Source organism: Canis lupus, chromosome 13 (assembly GCF_003254725.2).
Source record: "Canis lupus dingo isolate Sandy chromosome 13, ASM325472v2, whole genome shotgun sequence".
NCBI classification, from domain to species: Eukaryota; Metazoa; Chordata; class Mammalia; order Carnivora; family Canidae; genus Canis; species Canis lupus.
In genome coordinates, this window is record NC_064255.1 from 37,459,369 (window position 1) to 37,486,052 (window position 26,684).

The following is a 26,684-nucleotide window of genomic DNA, read 5'->3' on the forward strand; positions in this document are numbered from 1 at the left end:
CGGGGCACCTGGCTGGTGGCGGAGGGAGGCCAGGGCAGAAGTGGGCAACTGGTTGGATCCTCAGGCAAGGCTGGGGCTGGGAACCCCAGTGTCTGGGTTAGCAGCGGGGAGGCTGGGGCAGGCAGGAGGCTCTGGGGGTGTCCCCCACCCCCGGGCTGAGGTCACCTTCCAATCTCGGCCAGCTGCATTACTCATGGCCAGCAGAGCGGCCTGAAACCCAACCCTGAAGCTCCGGTTCCCTCCACAGGGAGGGAAGGTGAGGCAGGCGAAGGTGAGGTCGGAAACCATGGGACAGGGCTGGGGGGTGGGGGACACTGCGCGGTGTCACCCAGCCAGGGTTCTGCGCTCTCCCTCCACGGGAGGCTGGCCTCCAGCTGCTCTGCCCTGTCTGTGGTCACCTGTGAGGTCACTCCAGATGCCCATCCCCTGGAAGCCCTCCTTCTTGGCCCCTGGCCCTCCACCCTCCCGTCCCTCGCGCTCTCACCATGTGCTCAGCCCGGCCTCTGAACCTCCCTCTCCACACCCCCAAGGGCACACTTGGGGCAGATCCCTCGCAGCTGGCCTGCTCCACCACACGAGGCACCCCTGCTTGGGAACACCCACGGATGCCCACCCCAGCAAGACCACCCCTACCCCGAGGACTGGCCTGCGTGCCAGGCCTGAAGCCCGGTGTCCCCAGCAGAGTGGGGAGCAGGATCTCTGGGGTGTTTTTTTTTTTTAAAGATTTATTTATTTATTCATTCAGAGAGAGCGAGAGAGAGGCAGAGACACAGGCAGAGGGAGAAGCAGTTTCCCTGCGGGGAGCTGGACGCGGGACTCGATCCCAGGTCTCCAGGATCACGTCCCGGGCTGCAGGTGGCGCTAAACTGCTGCGCCACCGGGCTGCCCTGGGGTGTTTCAAAGTCCTGTACCTTCCAGCTGCAGGCGAGGCCGGGCACTGCTGTGGGAGGCTCTGGGGACCCACCCAGCCACCCTGTGGATCCAGGCCCCACGGAACCACTGCATCTGGCAGGGTCGGAACCTACAGCCAGGAGACCTGGCTGCAGCCTTGGCTCCCCGCACTGCCTCCTGCAGCCCCTCTAAGCTTTGAGACCCCTGCTCGCTGCCACCCTCCCCAAACCGTGTTACGTGTGATAAATATATTCCACTGTGGTCAAATGGATTGGATTGGGGAAACCTATTGAGCTGAATTTCATTGCTTTGAGAAAACAGAGTAAATGTGGGTTAAAATTAAATTCTATTTGTTTTAATAAAAATGTATTGGTGCAAATGTTTTTTTTTAAATATTTATTTATTTATAATAGACATAGAGAGAGAGAGAGAGAGGCAGAGGAGGAGGGAGAAGCAGGCTCTAGCCCAGGAACCCGATGCGGGATTCGATCCCGGGACTCCAGGATCGCGCCCTGGGCCAAAGGCAGGCGCCAAACCGCTGAGCCACCCAGGGATCCCCATGTTTTTTTTTTTTTTTTAAGATTTTATTTTATTCATGAGAGACACAGAGAGAGAGAGAGGCAGAGACACAGGCACAGGGAGAAGCAGGCTCCCTGCGGGGAGCCCAATGCGGGACTCGATCCCGGGACCCCGGGACCCCGGGACCCCGGGGTCACAGCCTGAGCCAAAGGCAGATGCTCAACCGCTGAGCCCCCTAGGCGGCCCTCGCAAGTGGTTTTTGAAAGAAGGCCTCACTCCAGAGGCCCTCCCAGGTGCCCTCTTCTGCAGCTCCTGGCCGCACACCAGCCACGTGCGTCCAAGCGTGTCACCCTGTGACCCGACCCCCGGCACTCAAGTAAGTGGCTAATCTGTCCCCGGGCTCTCCTTACAGGAGCCTTGTCGAGACGTCCTCATCACAGCCAGGGGCCCCCGATGCTGCTCAGGAGGCACGGGATGAGGCCCGAGACCAGCCTGACCCCAGCTGCCCGTAGCACCCACCTGGCCTGCTCCCCTCAGGCCACACCCACTCAAAGTGCTCCCCGCAGCAGACGCTGCCAACATCTCGTCCAGGCCCTGGTAGGAAGCCACCCCTCTGGGAGTCCCCGGCCCCCAGGCCCTGGCACGAGCGCCCCCCCCCCTCACTCAGCAGCACAGGGCCCCCCCACAGCAGCCAGCAGGGTAGGGGTGGGTCCACTCAGCCTGGGGTCCTGGAGGCTGGCCTGGCCTCCCTGGCAGCTCTGCCCTGGGGCCCTGCACACTGACCCCTCCGCACCCCCGCCTCTCCCTCCCCGGCTCCTGTGCCCCCGACTCCCTCCGGGAAGCCCCCTCAGCACACGGCCAGGGGGCGCAGGAGGCAGGAGGTGAGGCCTCAGGAGGCAGGCTCTGTGCTCAGGGAAACCCAGCCCCAGCTCTGCCCTGCTGCCGCCCGGCCCGCCGCCCCCACCCGGGGCCTCCGGGTGCTCACAGACACGGCCTTGCCCAGGCTGGCGGGGGGCTGCTTCTGCTGGACCCCCGGAGCCACGACACAGGAGCAAAGCCACCGATCTGGGACTCCCTCCCTGTCCCATGGTGTCCCTGCAGCCCTGCGCTAGCAGCTGCGCATCCCCGGCCCCCTGCGTCCCTCATACACCCCTCCCACCACCCTGGGCGCAGCTGGCAGGCCCAACTTCCACGCCCTGGAGGAGACATAGCAGCCCCCGCCCCCCGCCCCCATGGTGAGGACGGGGCTGGTGGAGTGGCTCACTTCATGGGTCCTCAGGGACCTGAGGCGGGGGCCTGGTACTCGAGGCAGGCCTGAGCCCTCTCCTTCCTGCCCGGAGGATGGCCGCTGAGCTGCCCGCTGACGCCTGTCCAGGGAGCTCTCCCTGCAGCAACTTCCAGCTGGGCTCAGCTGGACCTTCGGGAAGCTTCCATGGGACATGGTGGAGGCCACCCCGCACATCGAGTTTCCCTATGGGGTGTCTTTCCAGCGCCATCCTTGGTGTGGAGTGTTGGTGGGGACACAGCCCCCAGGAAAATGGGTGTGTTTTCCACTTGTGACAGAGAGGGTGACAGGGAGGGTGACAGGTCAGTTGGGCGGCGGGAAGCTGAGCCAGAGAGGGAGGGGAGGTCCTCCTGGAGCCGCGCCAGGACGCCCCTCCACTCCCCTGAACACCCGCTCTACTCTGCCCTCCTGGGCCTGCATTTTCTGTTTTTATGTCTAAGAATCTCCACTGTCCTATCCTTTGGGTTTCCGAAGCATTCTCTCAAATCCGTACACCACCCCCACTGGGTCCTTGCTTGAGGCCTGGCGGGCAGTGGCCCCCTCCCCTGGGCAGACAGTGCAGCTGATGGGGGGCCCCCAGAGCGGCGGGGGGAGGGGTGCAGGCCACGGGCTGGGGGCGCTGAGGGGCCCGGGAGGTGGGGAGGGGACGCCAGCGCTCCTCCAGGGCCGCCCTCTCCCCCCCCCCCCCCCCCGCCCCCGCCGCGCCCCCCGCCGCGCGTGAGCACTGGCCTCGGGGCCGCAGATGCGGGGAGACAGCTGCGCCGCCCGCGCCCTTCCCACCTCGTCCCGCCCGCACGACCGCCCCGGGCACTGGCGGTGGCAGCTCGGCGGCGTGTCACCTCCCGTGCCACCCGCACGGCGCAGCGGGCACGCGGCCGCTCCAGATGCGCAGAGCCCGGGGCCCAGCGCGCCTCCTCGGCGGCGGGCGGGGGTCCCCGGGCCGAGCCATCTGACGCCCCGACGCCCGCCCGGCCCCACCCGCCCGCGCCATCTGTCGGCCTGGCCAGGGCCAGGACCCCGAGCGTCCCCAGCCGCCCCGAGTCCGCAGGCCTGGCCCCGCCGCTGGGCCTGACCATGGAGCCGTCTAGGGGCGGCAGGAGGGCGGGTGGGGAGAGGGGCGCCCCCCCACCCCCCGCAGCCGCCGCTCCTCCCCGGCTTCCTGGGGCCTCCTGCACCCGCTCGGTGCAGCTTGTCCCCCGGCCCCTGCGTTTGCGTGCCCCACCCCCGTGCTACCAGGCTCCTGGGGGGGGCCTGAGGCCTTTCACCTCCAGTTTGCACCCCGGGGCCTCCGGACCCCCCACCCCCCTCCCCGAGCCCGCAGCCCCTCGTCGGGCAAGGCACCCCAGGGCTTGGGTGCCAGCGTCAGGCTGGGGGCCCTGTGCCCAGCTGCTTGTGGGGCTCCCTGCCAGCCCGCCCCCTTGGTCCTCACCACAGAATCAGGCTCAGCAGAACCCTGAGGGGCCTGAGTCCCGCCAGCTCTGCTCCCCTCCCCCCGCCCTGCGGGTTACCAGCACCCACTTCCCCAGGAAAGCGCTGTCCCGTGCAGGGCTCGCACAGCCCCTTGGCTTCTTGAGCCGGGAGGAGGAGGAGGAGGAGGTGTGAGGATACAGTAGGGGGGATTGTGGGACCTTCCCCGCCACCAGCCTCCCCTCTCATCCCCCCGCCCTCCTACCCCCTCTTACCGCTCCAGCCTCCCGGATGTGGGGGAGGGGCGGCGCCGAGGGGATGGCCCAGGGGGTTGGGCCCGACCACACCTGTCCCGCCGCTGTGTCCAGGTGCCTCATGGGTCTGTGGCTACCTGGAGTGGGGCAAGGGGATCCAAAGCCCAGAGGAGCCTGGGCGGTCACCGGTGGGCCAGGCCCGGGTAGGGGTGGCCAGGGGTTCCAAGACACAGCCTTGCGGAGATGGCGGCCTGAGAAGAGGGCTGTCACTGGGCCGGCGCACGTCACACTGGCCATGCCATAGGGAGGGATGCTGAGCAGGAGACTGAGCGGCCAAGGCGTCCCTGCCTGAGTCATCAGAGGGGGACAAGAGAGGCCATGGGCCCGGGGGCAGGGCCCTACAGACAGGGGCTGGCTGGAGGGCAAGGCGGGGCCAGGCTGGCAGGTGCAGAGAAGGCCAGGAAGGTGACTGAAGAGGGCCCAGGGAGCAGGAGGGGGTGGGGAGGAGGCAGAGGCAGGGGGGATGCGCTGAGGGCGGGGCCCAGAGTGCAGACCCCACCAGGAGGTGTGCTCGCTGGCAAGGGTGCCCTTCACCCTCCTTCAGTCTCAATCAAGCTGCTAATTAGCATCCTGACCACTCAATTAATTAGGCTGCGCGTACTTAATTATGACAGAGTGCGTTGGTGGGGGCAGGGCGGCGCCATCAGCCCCCACACCCAGGCCCCCCAGGAGCCAAGGTTTATTGACCAGAAAAGACACATGAAAAGACCCTGGCCATCGGCAGTGGGACGGGGAGACCCTCAGCCCTGGGTGGGGGGTGCATCCACATTCTCAGGCCAGTCCCCCCCAGGTCTCCGGGGTTGAGTCCTCCCCACTCCACTCTAGCCTCCCAGTTTCTACCTGAACCTGCCTTGCCCTCAGACTGCAGGTACCTCGTCCCAGGCAGATTGGGTGCATGGCCCGGATTCCCCCAGAGCAGAGGCCACGCCTTTACCCTCGTCCTTTTCTCTTGGATTCTGGAGCAGGCCTGTGTGAGTCTGCTTCCCCCTGCAGCCTCTGCCCTGGGCTGCAGGTTATCTAGAGTGCTCCTGTCCTGGGTGCTCTCTGACCTCTCTGGCCATGCCTTTCAATTCATTAAGTGCTCTTCCAGACTGTCAGCCGTAGTGGCCAGGCCCTCGGCCATCCCAGCTCCAGGGATACCTCCCTGTTTAATACTGTGCTATGGAAAAAATAGTTAATTTGGTACTTAATTTTTCTCAGAAACTCCAGAGGTCTTGTCTTGTCTTCCAACTAGATGATCATGAATCTACCAAGACGCTGCATCACAGTAAGCACTGATAAATTATGCATTGATGATCAGGGGGTGGGTGTGGTGGTGATAATGATGGTAGTGGTGGTGATGTGGCAGAGGTGCTCGTGCTGGTGATGGTAGAGGTGGTGGTGACGGTGATGATAGAAGTTGGTGGAGGTGATAAGAGGTGGAGATGAGGGTGGAGGTGAGGGTGGAGGTGAGGGTGGAGGTTGGTGGTGGAGGTGAGGGTGGAGGTTGGTGGAGGAGGAGGAGGAGGAGGAGGAGGTGGAGGTGGAGGAGGAGGAGGTGGAGGAGGAGGAGGAGGAGGAGGAGGTGGAGGAGGAGGAGGAGGAGGTGGAGGAGGAGGAGGGTGGAGGAGGTGGCGGAGGCGGAGGTGGAGGAGGTGGAGGAGGAGGAGGTGAGGAGGTGGAGGAGGAGGAGGAGGAGGAGGTGACGGGGGAGGAGGAGGTGAGGGGAGGAGGAGAGGAGGAGGAGGAGGAGAGGATGGTAGGAGGTAGGAGGAGGGAGGAGAGGTGGAGGAGGAGAGGAGGAGTGATGGAGTGAGGAGGAGAGGTCGGGAGGCTGGAGGCGGGAGGGAGGAGGAGGTGGAGGAGGAGGAGGAGGTGGAGGAGGAGGAGGAGGTGGAGGAGGAGGAGGAGAGGTGGAGGCGGCGGAGGACGGAGTGGAGGAGGGAGGAGGGAGGAGGAGGCGAGGAGGAGGAGGACGGAGGAGGTGGAGGCGAGGAGGAGGAGGAGGTGAGGAGGAGGTGGGGAGGAGGAGGTGGAGGGGAGGAGGAGGTGAGGAGGAGGAGGAGGTGGAGGAGGGAGGAGGAGAGAGGAGGGGAGGAAGGAGGAGGGAGGAGAGGAGGAGGAGGTGGAGGAGGAGGAAGAGGAGGAGGAGGAGGAGGAGGGGGAGGAGGAGGGGAGGAAGGAGAGGGGAGGGGAGGAGGAGGGGAGGTGGAGGAGGAGGAGGAGGTGGAGGAGGAGGGGAGGGGAGGTGGAGGAGGAGGAGGAGGAGGAGGTGGAGGAGGAGGAGGAGGAGGGGAGGAGGAGGAGGAGGGAGGAGGAGGAGGGGAGGAGGAGGGAGGAGGAGGAGGGAAGGAGGAGGAGGAGGAGGAGGAGGAGGGGGTGGAGGAGGAGGAGGTGGAGGAGGTGGAGGAGGAGGAGGTGGAGGAGGTGGAGGTGGAGGAGGTGAGGGGAGGAGGAGGAGGTGGAGGAGGAGGGAGGTGGAGGAGGAGGAGGTGGAGGGGTGGAGGAGGAGGAGGTGGAGGAGGTGGAGGAGGAGGAGGTGGAGGAGGTGGAGGAGGAGGGGTGGAGGAGAGGAGGTGGAGGGGAGGAGAGGAGGAGGTGGAGGAGGAGGGAGGTGGAGGAGGAGGAGGGGTGGAGGAGGTGGAGGAGGAGGAGGAGGAGGGGGGAGGAGGAGGTGGGGAGGGGGGAGGGGAGGAGGAGGTGGAGGAGGAGGGGAGGGGAGGAGGGAGGAGGAGGAGGAGGAGGGGAGGAGGAGGGGAGGGGAGAGGAGGAGGAGGTGGAGGAGGAGGAGGAGGGTGGAGGAGGAGGAGGAGGAGGTGGAGGAGGAGGAGGAGGAGGTGGAGGAGGAGGAGGGAGGGGAGGAGGTGGAGGAGGAGGAGGAGGGTGGAGGAGGGAGGAGGGGAGAGCGGAGGGGAGGAGGTGAGGAGGAGGAGGAGGAGGAGGTGGAGGAGGAGGAGGAGGAGGAGGGGAGGAGGAGGGAGGTGGAGGAGGGAGAGGAGGAGGAGGTGGAGGAGGAGGAGGAGGAGGAGTGGAGGAGGAGGGGAGGAGGAGGTGGAGGAGGAGGAGGAGGTGGAGGTGGAGGAGGAGGAGGAGGTGGGGAGGGGAGGAGTGGAGGAGGAGGAGGTGGAGGAGGAGGAGGCGGGAGGTGGAGAGGAGGAGGAGGAGGATGGTGGAGGATGGAGGAGGGAGGTGGGAGGAGGAGGAGGAGGAGGAGGTGGAGGAGGAGGAGGAGGAGGAGGTGGAGGAGGAGGAGGTGAGAGGAGGAGGAGGAGGAGGAGGGGAGGAGGTGGAGGAGGAGTAGGATGGAGGTGGAGGAGGAGGGGAGGGTGGGGAGGGGAGGTGGAGGAGTGGAGGGAGGAGGAGGAGGAGGTGGAGGAGGAGGTGGAGGATGGAGGAGGGGAGGAGGGGAGGGGGGAGGAGTGGGGAGGAGGCGGTGGAGGGGAGGAGGTGGAGGAGGAGGAGGAGGAGGGGGGAGGAGGAGGGGAGGAGGAGGAGGGGAGGAGGAGGAGGAGGCGGAGGAGGTGGAGGAGGAGGAGGAGGAGGAGGAGGAGGGGAGGAGGGTGGAGGAGGAGGAGGGGGGAGGAGGGGGAGGAGGGGAGGAGGAGGAGGTGGAGGAGGAGGGAGGAGGAGGAGGTGGGAGGAGGAGGAGGAGGAGGAGGGGAGGAGGAGGTGGAGGAGGAGGAGGGGTGGAGGAGGAGGAGGTAGGAGGAGGAGGAGGTGGAGGAGGAGGAGGAGGAGGAGGAGGAGGAGGAGGAGGAGGAGGAGGAGGAGGAGGTGGAGGAGGTGGAGGAAGGAGGATGAGAGGAGGTGGAGGAGGAGGTGGAGGTGGAGGAGGAGGAGGAGGTGGAGGAGGAGGAGGAGGAGGTGGATGGAGGAGGAGGAGGAGGAGGAGGTGGAGGGGGAGGAGGAGGAGGTGGAGGAGTGGAGGAGGGGAGGAGGGAGGAGGTGGGAGGTGGAGGAGGAGGGGAGGAGGTGGAGGGAGGGGAGGAGGAGGGGAGGAGGAGGAGGAGGAGGAGGTGGAGGAGGAGGAGGAGGAGTGGAGGAGGAGGGAGGAGGAGTGGAGGAGGAGGAGGAGGAGGAGGTGGAGGTGGAGGAGGGGGAGGAGGAGGGAGGGGGAGGAGGTGGAGGAGGAGGAGGTGGGGAGAGGAGGAGGAGGAGGAGGAGGAGGGTGAGGAGAGGAGGAGGAGGTGGGGAGGAGGAGGAGGAGGTTGAGGAGGAGGAGGAGGTGGAGGAGAGAGGGGAGGTGGAGGGGAGGGGAGGGGAGGAAGGAGGAGAGGTGGGGTGGAGGCGGAGGAGGAGGAGGAGGAGGAGGAGGACGGAGGTGGAGGAGGAGGAGGTGGAGGAGGGAGGAAGAGGGGAGGAGGAGGAGGAGGTGGAGGAGGAGGAGGTGGAGGAGGAGGAGGAGGGAGGAGGAGGAGGAGGAGGAGGAGAGGTGGAGGAGGAGGAGGAGGAGGAGGAGGAGGAGGAGGAGGAGAGAGGAGGAGGAGGAGGGAGGAGGAGGAGGAGGAGGTGAGGCGGAGAGGAGGAGGTTGGAGGAGGAGGAGGAGGGTGCAGGAGGAGGAGGAGGTGGAGGAGGAGGAGGAGGAGGAGGTGGAGGGGTGGAGGGAGGAGGGAGGAGGGGAGGTGAGGAGGTGGAGGAGGAGGTAGGAGGAGGGGTGGATGGCGAGGAGGAGGAGGAGGTGGAGGAGGTAGGGAGGTGGAGGAGGAGGGGAGGAGGAGGTGGAGGAGGAGGAGGAGGAGGAGGTGGGAGGGAGGTAGGAGGAGGTGGAGGAGGGGAGGAGGAGGAGAGGTGGAGAGAGGAGGAGGAGGTGAGGAGGAGGAGGAGGAGGAGGAGGAGTGGGGAGGAGGAGGAGGAGGAGGTGGAGGGGGAGGAGGGGGAGAGGTGAGGAGGAGGAGGAGGTGGAGGAGGGGAGGAGCGGAGGAGGTGGAGGAGGAGGTGGAGGGAGGGAGGAGGAGGGGGGAGGAGGAGGAGGAGGAGGAGGTGGAGGAGGAAGGAGGAGGAGGTGGAGGAGGAGGAGGAGGAGGTGGAGGAGGAGGAGGAGGTGGAGGAGGCGAGGAGGAGGTGGAGAGGAGGAGGAGGAGGTTGGAGGAGGAGGGGGGGGTGGGGAGGAGGAGGGAGGTGGAGGAGGCGGAGGAGGAGGAGGTGGAGGGGAGGAGAGGAGGAGGTGGAGGGAGGGAGGAGGAGGTGGGGGGGAGGAGGGGAGGAGGAGGTGGAGGGGAGGAGGAGTGGAGGAGGGGAGGAGGATGGAGGGAGGAGGAGGTGGAGGAGGGGAGGGAGGTGGAGTGGGGGGAGGAGGAGGATTGGGGGAGGAAGGAGGAGGTGGAGGTGGAGGAGAGGAGGAGGTGGAGGAGGAGAGAGAGTGGAGGAGGTGGAGGAGGAGGGTGGAGGAGGTGGAGGAGGAGGTGAGGAGCGAGGTGGAGGAGGTGGGAGGACGGTGGAGGGGAGGAGGAGCGGGAGGAGGAGGCTGGTGGGGGAGGAGGTGGTGGAGGAGGGGAGGTGGAGGTGGAGGAGGTGGAGTGGAGGTGGAGGAGGTGGGAGGTGGAGGAGGTGGAGGTGGAGGGTGAGGAGGGGGAGGGGAGGGTGGAGGAGGTGGAGGAGGTGGAGTGGAGGAGGTGGAGGTTGGAGGAGGTGGAGGAGGTGGAGGTGGAGGCGGAGGTGGGGGGAGGTGGAGGTGGAGGAGGGGAGGGGGAGGTGGAGATGAGGTGGAGGGTGGGATGGAGAGAGGTGGAGGTGGAGGAGGAGGTGCGGAGGTCGTGGAGGTTGAGGGGAGGGGATTGGGTGGAGGAGAGGAGGAGGAGGTGGAGGTGGAGGAGGGGATGGGAGGTGGAGGGAGGAGGAGGTGGAGGTGGAGGAGGAGGAGGTGGAGGTGGAGGAGGAGGAGGTGGAGGTGGAGGAGGAGGTGGAGGGGAGGGTGAGGAGGAGGAGGTGGAGGTGGAGGAGGAGGAGGTGGAAGGTGGAGAGGAGGCGGAGGTGGAGTGGATGGAGGAGAGGAGGAGGTTGGAGGAGGAGGAGGAGGAGGTGGAGGAGGAGGAGGAGGATGGAAGGAGGTGAGGGAGGAGGAGGGGTGGAGGAGGAGGGGGCGGGGATGGAGGAGGAGGAGGAGGAGGTGGAGGTGGAGGAGGAGGAGGAGGTGGAGGTGGAGGAGGAGGAGGAGGAGAGAGGTGGAGGAGGGGAGGAGGAGGAGGAGGAGGGAGGAGGTGGAGGAGGTGGAGGTGAGGAGGAGGTGGGAGAGAGGGGAGGTGGAGAGGAGGAGGCGGGGAGGAGGGGAGGAAGGGAGGAGGAGGTGGGGAGGAGGAGGAGGCGGAGGAGGTGGAGGAGGCGGAGGAGGAGGTGGAGGAGGGGAGGAGGTGGAGGAGGGGAGGAGGAGGAGGAGGGGAGGAGGGGGGAGGGGGTGGGGGGGGAGGACGGAGGTGGGTGGAGGAGGAGGAGGAGGGAGGAGGTGGAGGAGGAGGAGGCGGAGGCGGAGCGGGAGGAGGAGTGAGGAGGAGGAGGAGGTGGAGGAGGAGGAAGGAGGGTGGAGGAGGAGGGGAGGAGGAGGGAGGAGGGGAGGTGGAGGAGGAGGAGTGGGGAGGAGGAGGAGGAGGTTGGAGGAGGAGGAGGAGGAGGTGGATGGAGGAGGAGCGAGGAGGGGGGGGAGGAGGAGGAGGCGGTGGAGGGAGGAGGAGGAGGGAGGTGGAGGAGAGAGGCGGAGGAGGTGGAGGAGGAGGGGCGGAGGTGGAGGAGGAGGAGGGGAGGGGGAGGAGGTGGAGCGGAGGCGGAGGAGGGAGGGACGGAGGATGAGGGGAGGTGGAAGGAGGAGGACAGGAGGAGGAGGTGGAGGAGGGAGGAGGAGGACGAGGTGGAGGAGGAGGAGGAGGAGGAGGATGGCGGAGGATGAGGAGGGTGGAGGGGAGGAGAGAGTTGGGGTGGAGGAGGAGGAGGAGGTGGAGGTGGAGGAGGAGGAGTGAGGTGGAGGTGGATGAGGAGGTGGAGGCGTGGTGGAGGAGGAGGAGGAGGTGGAGGAGGAGGAGGAGGAGGATGGAGTAGGCGGAGGAGTGTGAGGAGGAGGCGGAGGAGGGGAGGGAGGTGGAGGAGGGTGAGGAGGAGGTGGAGGGGTGGAGGAGGAGGAGGAGGAGGTGGAGGAGGAGGTGAGAGGAGGTGGAGGAGGAGGGGTGGGGGGAGGTGGAGGAAGGGGTGGACAGAGGTGCGGAGGGGAGGGAGGGAGGGTGGAGGTGGAGGAGGTGGAGGATGGAGGTGGACGGAGTGGAGGAGGTGGAGTGGAGGAGGTGGAGGGTGGAGGGAGGTGGAGGAGGGTGGCGGAGGTGGAGAGGGGAGGTGGAGGAGGTAGGTGGAGGAGGAGTGATGGAGGTGGAGGAGGAGGAGGAGGTGGAGGTGGTGGAGAGGAGGATGTGGCGGAGGATGTGGAGGGGAGGCGGAGGTGGAGGTGGAGGAGGAGGAGGAGGTGGTGAGGAGGAGGTGGAGGAGGAGTGTGGAGGTGGAGGTGGAGGAGGTGGATGGTGGTGGAGGAGGAGGAGGTGGAGGTGGAGGGAGTAGGAGGTGGAGGTTGGAGGAGGAGAGTTTGGAGGGTGTAGGAGGAGGAGGTGGCGGTGGAGGAGGGGAGGTGAGGTGGCGGAGGAGGAGGCTATGGAGGTGGGGAGGATGGAGGTGGAGGCTATGGAGGAGGGGAGGGTGGAGGTGGAGGAGGAGGAGGTGGAGGTGGAGGAGGGAGGAGGTGGAGGTGGAGGAGGAGTGGAGGTGGGAGGGGGTGGAGGAGGAGGAGGAGGTGGAGGTCGGAGGAGGAGGAGGGGTGCCTGAGGGAGGAGGCGGGGAGGAGGTGGAGGAAGTGTGGAGGAGGTGGAGGTGGTGGAGGAGGTGGAGGAGGTGGAGGAGGTGGGGAGGAGGAGGAGGGAGGTGGAGGTGGAGGAGGAGGGGAGGTGCGTAGGAGGAGGAGGAGGGGAGGGGAGGAGGAGGAAGGAGAGGGAGGTGGAAGGAGGAGGAGGGGTGGAGGAGGGGAGAGAGGATGGTGGAGGAGGTGGAGGAGGAGGCGAGGAGGTGGAGGAGGAGGAGGAGGAGGTGGAGGAGGTGGCGGTGGAGGGTGGGAGGAGGGTGGAGGTGGAGGTGGAGGAGGTGGAGGTGGAGTGTGGAGGGAGGTGAGGTGGAGGTGGGGCGGTGGAGGTGGAGGTTGGGGAGGAGGGGAGTGGGGTGGAGGTGGAGGTAGGTGGAGGTGGAGGGGAGGCGGTGGAGTGGAGTGGAGGAGGAAGGAGAGGTGGGTGGAGGTAGGAGGAGGGGTGAGGTGGGGAGGAGGAGGAGGTGGAGGTGGTGGAGAGGAGGAGGAGGTGGTGGTGGTGGAGGAGGAGGAGGTGGAGAGTGGTGGTGGAGGGAGGAGGTGGTGGAGGAGGAGGAGGTGGAGGTGGTGGATGGAGGAGGGAGGAGGGTGGAGGTGGGGAGGAGGCGGAGGTGAGGAGGAGGATGGGAGGTGGGAGGAGGAGGTGGGGGTGGAGGAGGAGGGGAGGAGGCGTGGAGGTGGAGGAGGAGGTGGAGGTGGGAGGGAGGAGGGGGAGGGGAGGAGGAGGGGAGGAGGAGGAGGTGGAGGTGGAGGAGGGAGGAGTGAGAGGTGGAGGAGGAGGAGGAGGTGGAAGTGCGGAGGAGGAGGTGGAGGTGGAGAGAGGAGGAGTGGAGGGGAGGAGGCGGAGGTGGGGGAGGAGGAGGGGTGGGGTGGAGAGAGGAGGAGGTGGAGGAGGAGGAGGAGGGGAGGTGGAGGTGGAGGAGAGGAGGTGGAGGTGGAGGAGGTGGAGGGGAGGATGGGAGGTGGAGAGGGAGGGGGGAGGTGGAGGAGGAGGAGGAGTGGAGTGGGGAGGTGGAGAGGAGGAGGAGGAGGAGGAGGTGGAGGTGGAGGAGGAGGAGGTGGAGGAGGAGGAGGGGAGGTGGAGGTGGAGGAGGAGGAGGTGGAGGGGAGAGGGGAGGAGGAGCGGAGTGGGTGGAGGTGGAGGTGGAGGTGGAGGTGGAGGGGAGGAGGGGAGGAGGAGGAGGAGAGGAGGAGGAGGAGGTGGAGGAGGAGGAGGAGGAGGAGGAGGAGGAGGAGGAGGAGGAGGAGGTAGGAAGGAGGAGGAGGTGGGGAGGGGAGGAGGAGGGAGGAGGAGGAGGAGGAGGTGAGGAGGAGGAGGAGGGGAGGAGAGAGGAGGAGGAGGTGGAGAGGAGGAGGAGGAGGAGGAGGAGGTGGGGAGGAGGAGGAGGAGGTGGAGGAGGAGGAGGAGGAGGAGGTGGAGGAGGAGGAGGAGGAGGAGGAGGTGAGGAGGAGGAGGAGGAGGTGGAGGAGGAGGAGGAGGAGGGAGGAGGAGGAGGTGGAGGACGGAGGAGGAGGAGGTGGAGGAGGAGGAGGAGGAGGTGAGGAGGAGGAGGTGGAGGAGGAGGTGGAGGAGGAGGAGGAGGGTAGGTGAGGAGGAGGTGGAGGAGGAGGTGGAGGAGGAGGAGGAGGGGAGGTGGAGGAGGAGGAGGAGGAGGTGGAGGTGGAGGAGGAGGTGGAGGTGGAGGAGGAGGAGGTGGAGGTGGAGGTGGAGGAGGAGGTGGAGGGTGGAGGGGATGGAGGTGGAGGTGGAGGGGAGGAGGAGGTGGAGGTGGAGGAGGAGGAGGAGGTGGAGGTGGAGGAGGAGGAGGAGAGGTAGGAGGAGGAGGAGGAGGGGAGGAGGAGGAGGAGGTGGAGGAGGAGGAGGAGGTGGAGGAGGAGGAGGAGGTGGAGGAGGAGAGGAGGTGGAGGAGGAGGTGGAGGAGGAGGTGGAGGAGGAGGTGGAGGAGGAGGTGGAGGGGGAGGAGGAGGAGGGGGAGGAGGAGAGGGGAGGAGGAGGAGGGGGAGGAGGAGGTGGAGGGGGAGGAGGAGGAGGGGAGGAGGAGGAGGAGGTGGAGGAGGAGGTGGAGGAGGTGGTGGAGGTGCAGTTGACAGTGACAGGGGACAAGGGATGCCCCTCCCAGGCTGGAGAAGCGAGTGTCCGGAGCCCGGCCCAACCAGTCTGGGGAGGACGGCGTGGTGGGGAGCGCTGTGTGTCCTGAGGGTGGGCCCTGATCACCGCATCCGCATGGGGACTGTAGGGCGGAGCTCTACGTGACCTGTGGCCTCTGTCAGGGTAGTGCATGCCGGGCACCCAGGAGGGTCAGCCGCTGTCAGGGGCCCCACTGTCCTCTGTCCAGCTGGGCCTGGGCCTGGCAGATGGCAGGGACCCCGGGGGACAGCATTGGAGAGGCCAGAGCGGCTGTGTGGGGGTGGCCGTGGGACAGCGGGGCCGCTGCACTGGTGCAGCTCAGTCACAAATGGCGGCTGGAGGCCATCCAGCCACAGAGGCCCCCCCCCCAGGAGTCGGGGGGAGGGAGCCCCACAAGGGGGCGCGAGCTGCGGGAGCGAGGCCAGGCCTGCGCTGGAGGCCCATCGTGTCAGTGTTGTGGAGCCCCGAGGGCCAGTGGGGCGTGGGGTGGGCCTGGGCGGGGAGGCCGGGGCTGTGACTGGCACCGGCCCCCAGGGTGGGCGGGGGCGTCAGATACAATTAGTCCCTCAGTGTATCATAATTAGCGCAAATAGCCCATTAAAGAGAAATTATCATCAATATGATATTAGCGACAGCAGGGGAAATGAAGGAGGGAAAGTGCTTATTCTCCCATTGTCCCCTTAATGGGGACAGGCGATGGGCAGGCAGGGGTAGGCCCTTGGCTGGGGCCCTGGGAGTGCAGGGCCAGGTCCTGGGGTCACAGCCTGGGGCGGGACGACGCCTCACCCCTGCACCCCCCAGGCCCCGTTGCCCCGCAGCGGCCCTCCCAGCCTCGCCCCTGCCCTGGGAGAGGCCTGGCCTAGGAGGGCCTCTGGGTGCTGCCGTCCTGGCCCCGGAGACACCGCTGTCCCTTGGAAGCCGGGCAGGGACTTGTGCGGCGCGGCAGTGGGGGCACGTGTCCTCCCAGGACACAGCAGGAGTAGAGAGGTGCCGCGTGGGGCCCAGAGGCGGACAGGGGAGGACACGGCGGCCAGCGCACCGCCCTGGGGCGCAGACAGTGGCTCAGCCTCGGGGGCACCGTTCCAGCCTCCTGCCCCCGTGTCCCCCAGGGGGGACCGCAGGCAGGCCAGGGCGCGGGAGGGACGGGGCTCAGGTCGCCCCCAGGGGCGGGCAGGGCTGATCGGACCCCAGGACCCAGGCACCTGAGTGCGCGGCCCAGCCGGTGGGGTCCCCGTGTGAAGCCGCTTTCTTAAAGCTCTAGGGGGGCCGCAGTGGTGGGCAGCCCCCCTGCGGAGCGCCCCCCGCCCCCGCGCACCCACACCCCTGCCCGCACACCGCCCCACCCAGCACCCACGTGTCCATCCCACCCCCCACCCCCCCGCATCCTCCCATGTCCTGCTCTCCCGCCAGCCCGGTCCTATGTCTTGTCCCCTGCTCACCCCAGGTGGCTGGTTCTGACCCAGGTCCAGCTGCTGCCCCGACACTGGTCCCCGTGCAGAGCCCCTAGTCCTGCTTTCCAGGTCGGGTCGTAATTCGGATGTGCCCGGTCCACACCCCGGGTTCCGAACTCAGCGGAACTCAGCTCCCCAGACTCGAAGCAAGGGTCGGGGGTGGGGGGGTGGGGGGGTGGGGGTGGGGGCGGGCCTGTCCCCTGGGAATAATGTCTGGTGTGCGGGGTGAGCTGAGGTGGTGGGAGGAGCTACGGCTGGACAGCTCCCAGTACCCCCTTCCTGGCCGCCTCCCTCCTGCCCTTTCCTCCTCCCCTGCCCCCTGCCCCCCAGGACCCCAGGCCCCAGGAGGAGCTCCTGCAAAGTGGTGGCTTCTGCCCCTGTGGCAAGAGCCAGGCTCCCTCTACATACTGCCCCGGGCACGCAGAGAGCCGCTGCTCCAGTCCTCCCCTCCAGACACAGCCTCCTTTTCCAGGAAGCCTTCCCAGACTCACAGAGGACTTGCCCTTTTTTCATTTGTCCCCCATAAGGACCCTGTGAAGATGTGGGAGTGGGCAGGGGCGCGCATTGTCACAGGTGAGGTGACAGCCCGGAGTTCTCTCCCCCGCCAGCTTTGGGGGGCAGGTGTGGGAGCGGGGGCAGGCCGGGCTCCGGGGGGGGGGGGAGCCGCCCTGTCTGTCCACCGCCTGGGGGTGGGTGGGATGGGAACCAAGACGCAGGAGCCCAGGGTGCACGGGCGGCCCCGGGCCCCGGAGAAGGGGCGCTGTGTCCCCTCCCCGGCACTGCCGCACTCCTGGGCTCCCGGGGCCCTGGGCCTCCATAGACGTGCCCCCCGAGTGCACCCGGACCGCCTCCTGGCCCTGCTCTCCTCCTGGGAGGCTGTGGGGTGCAGGAGGGTGCTGGCATCTAGGCAGGGGTGTGGAGGGAGGCTCTGGGCCAGTGTAACCTCGTGACTGGGGGCAGGATTCTTGTCACCCCCAGGCCACAGGTGATGGGGCTGAGGCTGGAATGGGGCAACCTCTGGCCGAGCTCTTACCCCAGGCCCCAAGGGCCACGGTGACAGTGACAGCGGTCAGGGCACCGGTGAGCACCCGCCCTCAGCAGGGACAAGAGAGCGAAGGGCCGTTCCACCCCTGAGCGTGGGGGGGGTACCCCCTACCCCCAGTCCCGTGGGGTTTTGCGGAGCTTGTCTAGGCCCCTGGGCAGGGGAGGAGGGGGGAAGCCCACTGCCTTGCTGCCAGGCCAGCCCCCTCCCTGCAGCCCCCCCACAGTCTGTCTGCAGGGACGTAGGGCCTGACGCTGTGCTCACCCCCACTGGACCTGTCACCTCCCCGTTTCCTCTGCCTCCCCTGCCGCCCCCAGTCCTCCCCCCTCCTCGGCCCCGCCGTGCCCTCCCCCGCGGCCCCGCCGTGCCCTCCCCCGCCTCCCCGCCTCCCCGAGTCCCCGAGTCCTCTCCTGCCCCCCTCTGCCCTCTCCCCCATCCCCACCGCGTCTGGTTTACTGGATCATCCGCTCGGGTTTGCTGGTGCGCGCCACCCCCCCCCCCCCCCGTGGAGCTGAGCTCCTTCCTGTGTCCCCCCCAGCGCTGTCCCCGGGCGGGGTGCTCTCACCCCCACCCTAGAGTAACAGGCCCCAGAACGTCTCACACGCGGAGACACACATCTGGAAGTGGCACCTCTTAGCACCCTCTGCCACTCGCAACAGCAGAGTCACATGCTCCTCAAGGCAAGCGCCGCCCCCACTGGAGCAGACGTTGGGGGGGCTGCCGCGTGCAGTTCGGACCCCCTGCTGCCGCCCAGCCTGGCCGGACAGCCCGCCCCCTCCGCCTGCCCCCACCGCCCTCCAAACCCAGGGCTTCAGTGCTGGGTGGCCCTGGGCAGCGGGGCGGGAGCTGGCGTGGCACCAGAGGGGTCTCCAGGGCTCACTGGGGCTCCCTAGGGGAGCGGGAGACCCTGGAGGCCAGGAAGGGGGGCCCTTGGGAGTCAGGAAGCAAGGCCCCGGGTGGCGCAGGGAGGAGAAGCCCCTCAGGGCTCCTGCCTGGACGGAGCTGCCAGTGGGTGGGAATGAAGAGGACACTGGGGACGGCGCCCGCGTGGGCCAGTGGCGGGGGTTTAAGCCTGTGTCTCCGCAGGTGACAGGCTATCCGCTCACCCGGTGGCTGCTCCCTGGGCCCCACCTGCTGAGCACCACCTCCCGGTGTCTGGAGCCCCCTGGGCCGCACCGAGTGACCTCAGGCAAAACCCCGGCCCTCGTCTGTAAATGGGTCCTTGCCACCCCCGGCTAGTGCCAGGAGCCACCAGGTCCCACGGGCGGGCCCTGGCGCGTGCTGGACTCCGGCCGCGTCCTTCCAGGCCGGGTGAGGGCGCCCGGGGGTGGGGGGCGAGGCCGGGCCCTGGGGCTGGGGCGGGATCGCGGCACCGGGAGCCGCGGGCGCTAGAATGGGTGACCCCCTGCTGCTCGGGGCACTTCGCCGGGGTGCGGGCAGCCGGGGGCCCGGAGCCTCGGAGGCCGGTGTGGATGAGGTGACAAGGCTTCGGGGCGCCAGGGCCCCCGGGACAGCAGCGGGCCACACCCCGGCCTGTTCCCCGCCTCCCGCGCTGGGCGGGCCCGGAGGCGGGGCCCCGAGTGTGGAAGCCGACGCCACCCGCCCCCCTCCCGCGCCGGGAAACCTGCCTCCGCCCCTGCCCCGTGGCTTGGCTCCGAGCGCGAGAAATTCCGGCTGTGGGCCCACGCGAGGCCAAGGCCGGGGGTCTGCATGTCACCCCGGGCACAGCCCTCCCCCGCGCAGGACCAGGCCGGGCCACCCGGAGGCTTCCGGAGGAGGGGGCGGTGACCGCAGGGAAGGGAAGGGGCGGGGCTTGGAGGGGAGGGGAAGGGGGAGGGGGAGGCGGAGGCCGAGCGAGCCGATCCCGGGGAGTGGGCACCTGGTGAGCTGGGGGCCCCAGGCCGCCCCAGGCCGCCCCGCCGCGGGCTAACGAGCTGACAGCTCGGGCCTGAGCAGCTGAGCGGCGTCACCGTGAACTGGGCCCGCTGAGCCCGCCAACAGCAAATTACTCGTCACTGCTCCGCTGCTGCGGGTCCGCGCGTGGGCGTGCGCGTGGGCGCGGAAGGTGGGCGTGGTGGCCCCCCCCCCCCCCGCCTCCTCCCCCGTGCGCCCTGCGCCCGCCTCCCGCGTCCCTACAGGCCGCCCCAGCTCAGGGCACACAGGGCCCCCCTGGCCCCAGTGCAGCCCCCACTCTGGCCCCCCTGCTCCCCAGCCCTCCCTGGCTGGCCCTGGCCTGTGCCCCGTCCTGGGGGTACTCCGGCCCTAAGCGCCCTCTCTGGACAGCGGGGTGTGGGGCTGCTGCCCTCCCCACCCGGGACACTGCAGTCGGGGCCCAGCCAAGCCTGCCCCCTGCAGCCCGGCTCCCACCTGCCCCTTCCCTCCTCAGAGAAGCTCCCCCAGCCAGTCAGCTCCAGCCCAGGCCTCCCTGCTTCCCACCAGGGGGCCGGGGTCCCTCCACCCCTCCCTCCCCTACCTCACCTCATCCCTCCTCCGAGCACCGGTGCTGGGTGTCCCCCTGCGCACTGCAGGTCCACCGCTGGGCTGTGCTGGCCGCAGCCCACCCCCATGAGCCCTGCTGGCCAAATTCCCACCTCTGTCCCCGCCTCCTAGGATCTGCACACAGTAGGCACTTAATCAATAGCCTTGAGTGAATAAATGAGTCCCCTCCCACTGTCACAGCCGGCAGAGCTTTCTCCAGGCCAAGAGTCCTGGCTGCCCGATGACGAGGTGGGGTGTCCCTGTGGGGGCCTGCGTGGTGTGGGCTTGGGTCTGGGAGAGGAGGGGCACCCAGGCCTCCCTCCCCTGCCCCCACCCCCCCCCCCCATGCTGGACCCCGTGGCTCAGGAGCTGCTGAACACGCAGCTGGGCCAGGGGAGGTGACACAGCTGGTCCTGCAGTGGGAGCAGCGGGCAGGCCTGGGGACCCTTCTCTGGCCCCCCACAGCCCCTCAGGTGCGGGACAACCCTGCTGGCCGCCTCCGTGGCTGGTCAAGGCTCTGGCTAGTTTGCTTCCCAACAGGCAGAGGAGGAGTCGCAGGCTCCGGGGTCGGGGCACAGCCGAATTTCTTCCTGCTGCTCGCCCTCCCCAAGTCCCCAGGCCCCGGGCCAGGCAGTCCCACGCATGGCCACAGACAAGGTGTGGTTTGGCATTCCTGGGACCCAGAAGGGGCCATGAGCCCAGGCTCCGGGCCCTGCCCCGCAGGCTGGCCTCCCAAGCCCCCCAGCACCCCTCAGGCCCAGCCCCGGCTGCCCCAGGGCCTCCTGAGTGAGTGAGCCCCAACCTGGAGCCCCCAACCCGGCACACTTGGTAACAGTCCAACTGAGGCAGAGGCTCTGTGTCACTTCAGGGGTGGGCGAAGTCTCGGGAAGGCCACGAGGCAAGGAACAGGGTCTCCGTGCAGGGGCGCACCCGGGCCCACGCCGTGGCACTGACGGGCCAGCCTGGGACCCGGGCTGTGAGGAGTCCAGGGCAGGTGGCCCGGGCCGTGGGGTTTACAGACAGGCAGCCGACAGTGGCTGACGACACTTCCCTGTGGTGGCCGGTGTCGGGCCCTCTAGGCTACACGGCCAGAATATGGGGTCAGGGGACCGGGACAGACGAAACTCAAGGGATCCCCGTGTGAAGGTCACATGTGTGTGCGCTGATCTTTATGTGCGCATCCGTGTGCACTCACGTGTGCGTGCCTGCGTGTGGGGGGGTCGAGATTTGTGCATTGTATGCCTCAGTCTACACCCACGGCCACGTGTACGTGCACACGTGCCTGCCTGCGTGTGCCACCGGCTGCAGAGGGTGGAGCTGGGGGGCAGTGGAGAGTGGTGGCTGCAGGCTGCAGAAGGAAGTGGGGTGGTGGGGTGCCCCCAACACAGAGCAGCCCTGGGGCCCCCGTAGGGCCAGCAGCTGGGAGCTGGATTCCTGGGACCCTTAACCAGCTGATGACAAGGGAGCAACTGTGTGGTGTGCGTTCATGTTGGGGTGTGGGGAGCCCTGCAGGCGTCGAGGACGAAGCCCAAGTGGGTGGTACGTGTGGGAGTTGGGGGGCCTGGAATGACGCCCCCAGAGGTGCTGGGACAGCAAGGGTGGGGTGGGGTCTGGGGTGCTGGGAGCGGTCTGGGCTCCCCCCTGGTTAGGAGCAGGGCGGCCATGGCCCAGCGTTGGGGCGTCCCCGCAACCGCTGAGCACAGCTGCTGTGGGTAAGGGTGTGGAGAGCGGCCTCGGTCCAGGGACAGCTGCGGTGGGGGCGGCCATGCAGGGGGCACAGGGGCGGGGCGTGTCGGGCGCTGAGTGTACGCGTGAGTCCGTGCTGGTGATGAGGGTGCCCAGGGCCAGCATGTGTGTGAGGCCCCGTTCTCCCCCGGGTCCCCGGGCTCCGTGTGCACACACAGCCCTTCCCCCGGCTCCTCCGGTCTGTCCCCGCCGCCCGGCCCCCGCCCTGGAGCAGGGGTCCTGGGCCACCGTGCCACCAGCCCTGCCACATGCAAACCTGCACCCAAGTCCTCCCTTCCCCCTGCGCTCAGGAGCCCGGGCAGCTGGGAACTGAGTGACTTCGCTGACTTTACCGCCTCCGTCTGGAGCTCTGGGCCTGGGCTGTCACCTGGGTCCCTGCCGGGCCTGGTACAGAGGACGGAGTCCCAGAAGGAATGAATGCAGGCAGGGTACCGGGTGGGGAGGCCCCAAGGCCTTGGTGCACCGACTCCATCAGAAGACGGCTCCTGGGACCCCTCTGGGGACAGAGGATGACGTGTGCGCTGAGCGGCTGAGGCGACGGTCACCCCTCAGCTGGGGTGGGGGCCTGTCCTGCAGCCTGGCCACTCTGGTCGCCCCGCCCCGGGGCTGCCGGCCTCTGGTCCAGGTGGCTCCAGGTTGCCACCCAAGCTGCCACAGCGCCGCACCCCTGGTCCCCACGGCTTCCCGGCACTCATGACACGCGGGCACGCCCCCGCCGCAGGGCCCCGCTCCGGGATGGCCGGGCAGTAGGTCCTCACGGTCCCTGCGGCGGGGAGGCCCTGAGGAGCCCCGAGCTGCCTCCCCGGCCTCCGGGGCTGCCAGCCTCCAGGCTCATCCCCCCGGTGGGCGCAGAGCACGGAGGAAGGGGGCGGGTGGGGAGGGAGGGGCGGGAGAGCAGAGGCGGGGCCGGGACGCCAAGCCCAGCGCCCCACAAACCCTCGAGGCAGCGGCCAGAGGCGGGGGCTCTGCTTGTGGGGCCGGCCCAGTGGGGGGCTCGAGTGTGGGGCCCGGGAGGCCGGAGCGGGAGCCCGAGGTGGGATGAGTCCGCCCCCACCGCCTCCTCGGAGCCGCCTGGGGCCTCGACGGCTCCTCCGGCCTCTGCGGGTAGCGGGGGCACTCCAGGCTGCTCTTCCTGCGGCAAGTGTCCCCGTCACAAAGCAGCCAGCGGGTCCCACCCACACGCGAAAGGGCACCCCACCCTGGTGACCCTCCGGTGCCCGCCCTCTGTGCCGCAGCCTCCCCCAGCCCGTCCCGCACCCCCACCTTCTACTGCTCTCGCACCAGCACTTCCGACCTCTCCGCGTCTGCCTCTCCCTCCCCTGCTGAGGGCTCGGGACCCCAGCCCCCCGGTTGGCGGATTTTGCTCAAAGCCCCACGAAGACCGGAGACCGACACCCACCGAGCTCTTGCTACAAGTCTCATCCTGAAGCCAAAGGGAGGCGGCGGCCTTCACCTTCTCTCTGGTCCCCCAGGCTGCGCGGAGCAGCTCGGGCCACTCAGCAGCAGCTGTCCCAACCCTGAGGGGGAGCAGCACCGAGAGCTCATCCCCTAAACACACAAACCTTGGACCTTCATGCCTGGCCCCGCCGTGAAGGCGGACAGCCCAGCTCATCCTGGAACTGCCCTGGACCCTCCGGGAGTGAGGCAGGTCGTGAGGTGCCCTGCTGCCCCCGCAGCCCGCGCCCTGGCCCTTTAGAAGACACAGCCAGGCCACCTGTCCCTGGGAGACGGCAGCGTCAGGACTGGGGACGAGCACCTGCCAGCAGCTCGCGATGGCCTTGCGTGTGGAGTCACCGCCATCCTGCGTTGGGGAGCGGGGGGGCCACTGCCTCAGGCCTTCCCCCCAGGCAGCCCCAGAGCGCGGGCAGGGCACAGGCCTGCAGGTGCCACCGGCTGACCCCGCAGCCTCCACTACGACTCTGCTCAGTGTCCCCGGGGGGAGGGAGGGCCCAGGCAGGTCACTCAGAGCTCAGGCAGGGCCCCCGGTCACCCACCTCCTTTTCTTTCCATTCAGGGAGAAACAGGGCAAAAACGAAAGCCACAGAAAAACCAACAACGCTCCAGGGACTTCTGGATCTAAACGGATTTATTTTGTGTTTTTTTCCCCCCTTTTCTCGGCTTCTTAGCAAATGAAAAAATTATCCGACGAAACCCAACAACACAAGAAAAACTTCCAACAACTCCGCGCCTCCCGCTCAGAGCGCTGGGCGGGAGCAGGCCCGGCAGGAGCGCAGGACCCGCTGGAGGCCAGGGGCCTGGCTGTCTTGCAGGGATCCAGCGGCCAGTGGCCACGCTCCCTTCTCCCCACTGGCTTGTCCAAAAAAGCCACTGGGCTTTAAAAAAAAAAAAGGTTCCACCAACAAAACACAATTTAAATTAAAATAAAAACACTTTCTTCACTCGCCCCCATGCCAGGAGATTCAAGCTGAAACCTCCTTTTAAAAAAAAAATTTTTTTTTGTTTGCTAGAAATACTGTGCATTACTTCCCCCCCCCCCTTCCGCTTCTCTTGAAGATTAAAATAAGATATATTTCCCCGGGAGTCATAAATACGATCTGGTGCATAGAGAAATAGCAGCAGGGGAGTCCGGGCGGGCCAGCCCCACCCCGCGGCGCGGCGCGCCCCTCCCCCCGTGAGCACAGTAGGGCAGCAGGGCTGGACGCGGTTCCGTCTGGAGGGGACGCCGGCGGGGCGGGGGGCAGGCGGGCGGGCGGGCAGGCAGGGACCGGGCCCCTCCGGGCGGGCGAGCGAGCGAGCGACACATGCTGGGACACGCGGACGTCCGAGGGCTTCCTCCGGGGTTCCGTGTCCTAATCACCGAGCAAAATAAATAGAAATGCTTCGAAAATAAGATCGCTTTAAAAAGGAGTCGTAAAAACGGGCGAGGGAGGTGAGGCGGCCGGCGGGCAGGCGGGCGCCCGAGGGGGTTGGCCCCGGCCCCGTCCGACGGCCCAGCCGGGGGCGCGGGGCGCGGGGCGCGGGGCGCGGAGTCCGGCCGGGGGCCGCGCGCTCACAGGAAGAAGTCGGGGGCGCCCTTGGCCCCGCCGGGCCCGGCCTGCGGCTGCGGCGGCGAGGACTCCCGCGGGAAGCCGGCCCCGCCCCGGCCCGCCAGCTTCTCGTATTTCTCCTTGTACAGGTCCCGCTCCTTGGCCAGGCGCCCCACCTCCAGCTTCAGCTGCTCCACCTGGCTCTGGAGCTGGCACTTCTCGCTCTCCAGGATGTGCCGCTGCTGCACGCGCTTGAAGCGGCACGACTGCGCGTAGCCGCGGTTCTTGAGCGTGCGGCGCTTCTGCTTCAGCCGGATGACCTCCTCCTTGCTGAAGCCGCGGAGCTGCCGGTTCAGCTCGCGCACCGACATGGACACCAGCTGGTCGTCGGAGAAGCGCTCCTCCAGGCGCACGTGCAGGCCCGCGCCGCCGTGGGCCGCGGCCGCGTGGTGGTGGTGGTGGTGGTGCGCGGCGTGGTGGTGGTGGTGCGCCGCGTGGTGCGCGCCGTGCGGGGGGCCGGCGCCCAGCTCGTCCGCGCCGCCGCCGCCCGCGAAGCCCGGGCCCCGGAAGGCCTCGTAGGCCGCGGCGGCCGCCGGGTGGTGCGCGCCGTGGTGCCCCGCGTGGTGGCCGCTGCCGAGGAGCGCGTCCACCGCGTCCTCGGGCGTCAGGTGGAGCGCCTCGGGGTTCAGGTGCTGCGGGTAGCCGCTCATCCAGTACAGATCCTCCAGCGCCGGCTTCCCCGCGGCGCCCCCGCCGGCGCCCGGGCCCCCGCCCGGCGGCCCCGCCGCGGCCCCGGCCTGCGCGCCGCCGCCCCCGCCGCCCCCCGCGCCCGCGCCGCCGGTGCCCGGGCTGGGCGCGCAGAAGCTGGGCGAGGAGGGCACGGAGGAGCAGGGCGTGCTGAGCGGCGTCGACGACAGCGAGCCGGGCGGCAGGCGGTGGCAGAAGCGCTCGGCCTCGGGCGGCTCCTTCTTCACCTCGAACTTCATCAGGTCGAAGTCGTTGACGTACTCGATGGCCAGCGGGCTGCTGGGCAGCTCGGCGCCCATCGCCAGCTCCGCGGCCATCGCCCGGGGCGCCGGCTGCGCCCGCCGGGGGGGGAGGGAGCCGCGGCCTCTCCCCCCCCTTCGCTCCGCACGGCCGGCGGGGCCCGGTGGGGGCGGCGCCCGGACGCGCGGGGAAAAGTTTCGCGCGGACAACTTGGGGCCGCCGCCGCTCGGGGCGCCCGGCCGCACCCGGGGGGGACGCAGCGGGCCGCGCTCCCCGTCCCCGCGTCGGCCGCCGGGCGGGTGGCGGCGCGGGTGGCGGTGCGGCCGCCGCCTCGGGCTGCTCGGGCTCCCCGCGCTCCACCCGCGTCCAAGCGGCCCCGCCTCCACGGCCCGGCGCCGCGCCGCGCGCTCCCCTTTATAGAGCCGGGCGCTCGGGCCCGCCTCCCTGGGAGGGGCGCGAGCCTCCAGGCCAATCGGAGCCCCAGACCCGCCGCCCTCATTTGCCTATCCCCATGACAACGCGGAGCCCAGCTGTCAATCTCCTGCGGGAACAGCTGTGAGAAGGGGTGCGGCCGCGCCGGCCGCGGGGGGGGGGGGAGGCGGAGCCCTCTGGTGGCCGCCGCGGAGCACTGCAGGCGCGGAGGGCGCGGGCCCGAGGGGCGCGGAGGGCGCGCCGCGCGGGGGGCGGGCCTGCGGCCTCGGGGCCCCGCGTCCGCGACCGGGAGCGGACGGCGCCTGGTGGCTCGGCCTCCCCGCAGCCCCGGGAGCGTGGCGCGCCGGGACCTTCCGGCTGCGGACGCCGGGGCCCCGCCGGGAGCGGCGAGGGGAGTGCCGCTTATTTTTAGCCCCGCGGTCCGGGCGGGCGCAGGAATGTAGTCAACAAAGTTGCTGGCACCTCGTCGGCTCCGCGGCTCCACCGCTGGGCGCAGGTGCGGCGGGGCGGGGCGCGGGGAGCGCGGGGCGGGGCGGGGCGGGGGCGTCGCCGGGAGGGGCCCGCCGGGCTTCAGCGTGGCCGAGCCTGGTGACCCCCGGGTTTTCCATGCTGCTGCTGTAGGGCTATTACAATCAACAAACTCAATCTTAAATGTAATCAGTTGTGCATAGAGAGAAAATTCTGGAAGGAACTGGGCAGGAAGTCACTAGGGTCGCTTGTTTTTATGTTGTTCCAGGCATAAATGCTTACTATTTTATGGTAAGAAAAATTCATACAAATGGGAGGGAAACCCCACTTCCTAAGATGTCATGGGGTGGCCGTGCCCGCTGTGCCCGGAGGGCACCACTCACCCCTTCCTCCTCGTCCCTACATCCCCCAGGTGCGGGTAGAGCCCTTCACTGGCCCCTCCTGCCCCCCACTGCCCCATGGCTCAGCGCCAGAAGCGAGGCCCCCCCTGGGTGCAGGCTGGGTGGGTTGTGGGTCTGGCAGTTCACGAGTTCAGAGGGAGGCGCACCCTCAGCCACCACCTAGTCAGGCCAAGTGGGGATAGGTGTCCTGCCTCCCAGGCTGCTGGGCCTCCTCGCCATCACACAGACTCATCCACTGGGCACGTAGCGTTTCTTCATTTCTGCAGCCATTCATTCATGCACTGCCCTGGGGAAGAGGCGGCCTGGGGCCCAGCGGGCCACTGTGTCCCCACTGGCTCCGGCG

General features: G+C 68.5%; 2 protein-coding genes and 1 pseudogene across 2 annotated transcripts; all 3 read right to left on the minus strand.

The window, feature by feature from the left end:
* Positions 1 to 3,148: 3,148 nt before the first annotated feature.
* LOC125752368 (basic proline-rich protein-like) lies at positions 3,149 to 9,438 on the minus strand (the record flags this gene model as incomplete). Its single annotated transcript, XM_049093072.1, is given in 20 exon segments — positions 3,149 to 3,314; positions 3,476 to 3,779; positions 4,494 to 4,704; positions 5,916 to 6,018; positions 6,020 to 6,068; positions 6,244 to 6,306; positions 6,509 to 6,571; positions 6,638 to 6,691; positions 6,748 to 6,838; positions 6,840 to 6,958; positions 7,191 to 7,422; positions 7,424 to 7,538; positions 7,588 to 7,651; positions 7,890 to 8,017; positions 8,055 to 8,263; positions 8,265 to 8,317; positions 8,453 to 8,505; positions 8,713 to 8,869; positions 9,311 to 9,383; positions 9,385 to 9,438. Coding segments are annotated over 20 exon segments (2,361 nt in total), but the record flags the coding sequence as incomplete, so codon positions are not given.
* A 147-nt stretch (positions 9,439 to 9,585) lies between these two features.
* LOC125752369 (basic proline-rich protein-like) lies at positions 9,586 to 14,502 on the minus strand (annotated as a pseudogene).
* An 8,632-nt stretch (positions 14,503 to 23,134) lies between these two features.
* On the minus strand, positions 23,135 to 25,181 carry MAFA (MAF bZIP transcription factor A). Its single transcript, XM_035713103.2, has one exon. It carries the CDS (start codon positions 25,115 to 25,117, stop codon positions 24,077 to 24,079), a length of 1,041 nt encoding a protein of 346 aa, XP_035568996.1. The 5' UTR covers positions 25,118 to 25,181; the 3' UTR covers positions 23,135 to 24,076.
* Between the last annotated feature and the right edge of the window lie 1,503 nt (positions 25,182 to 26,684).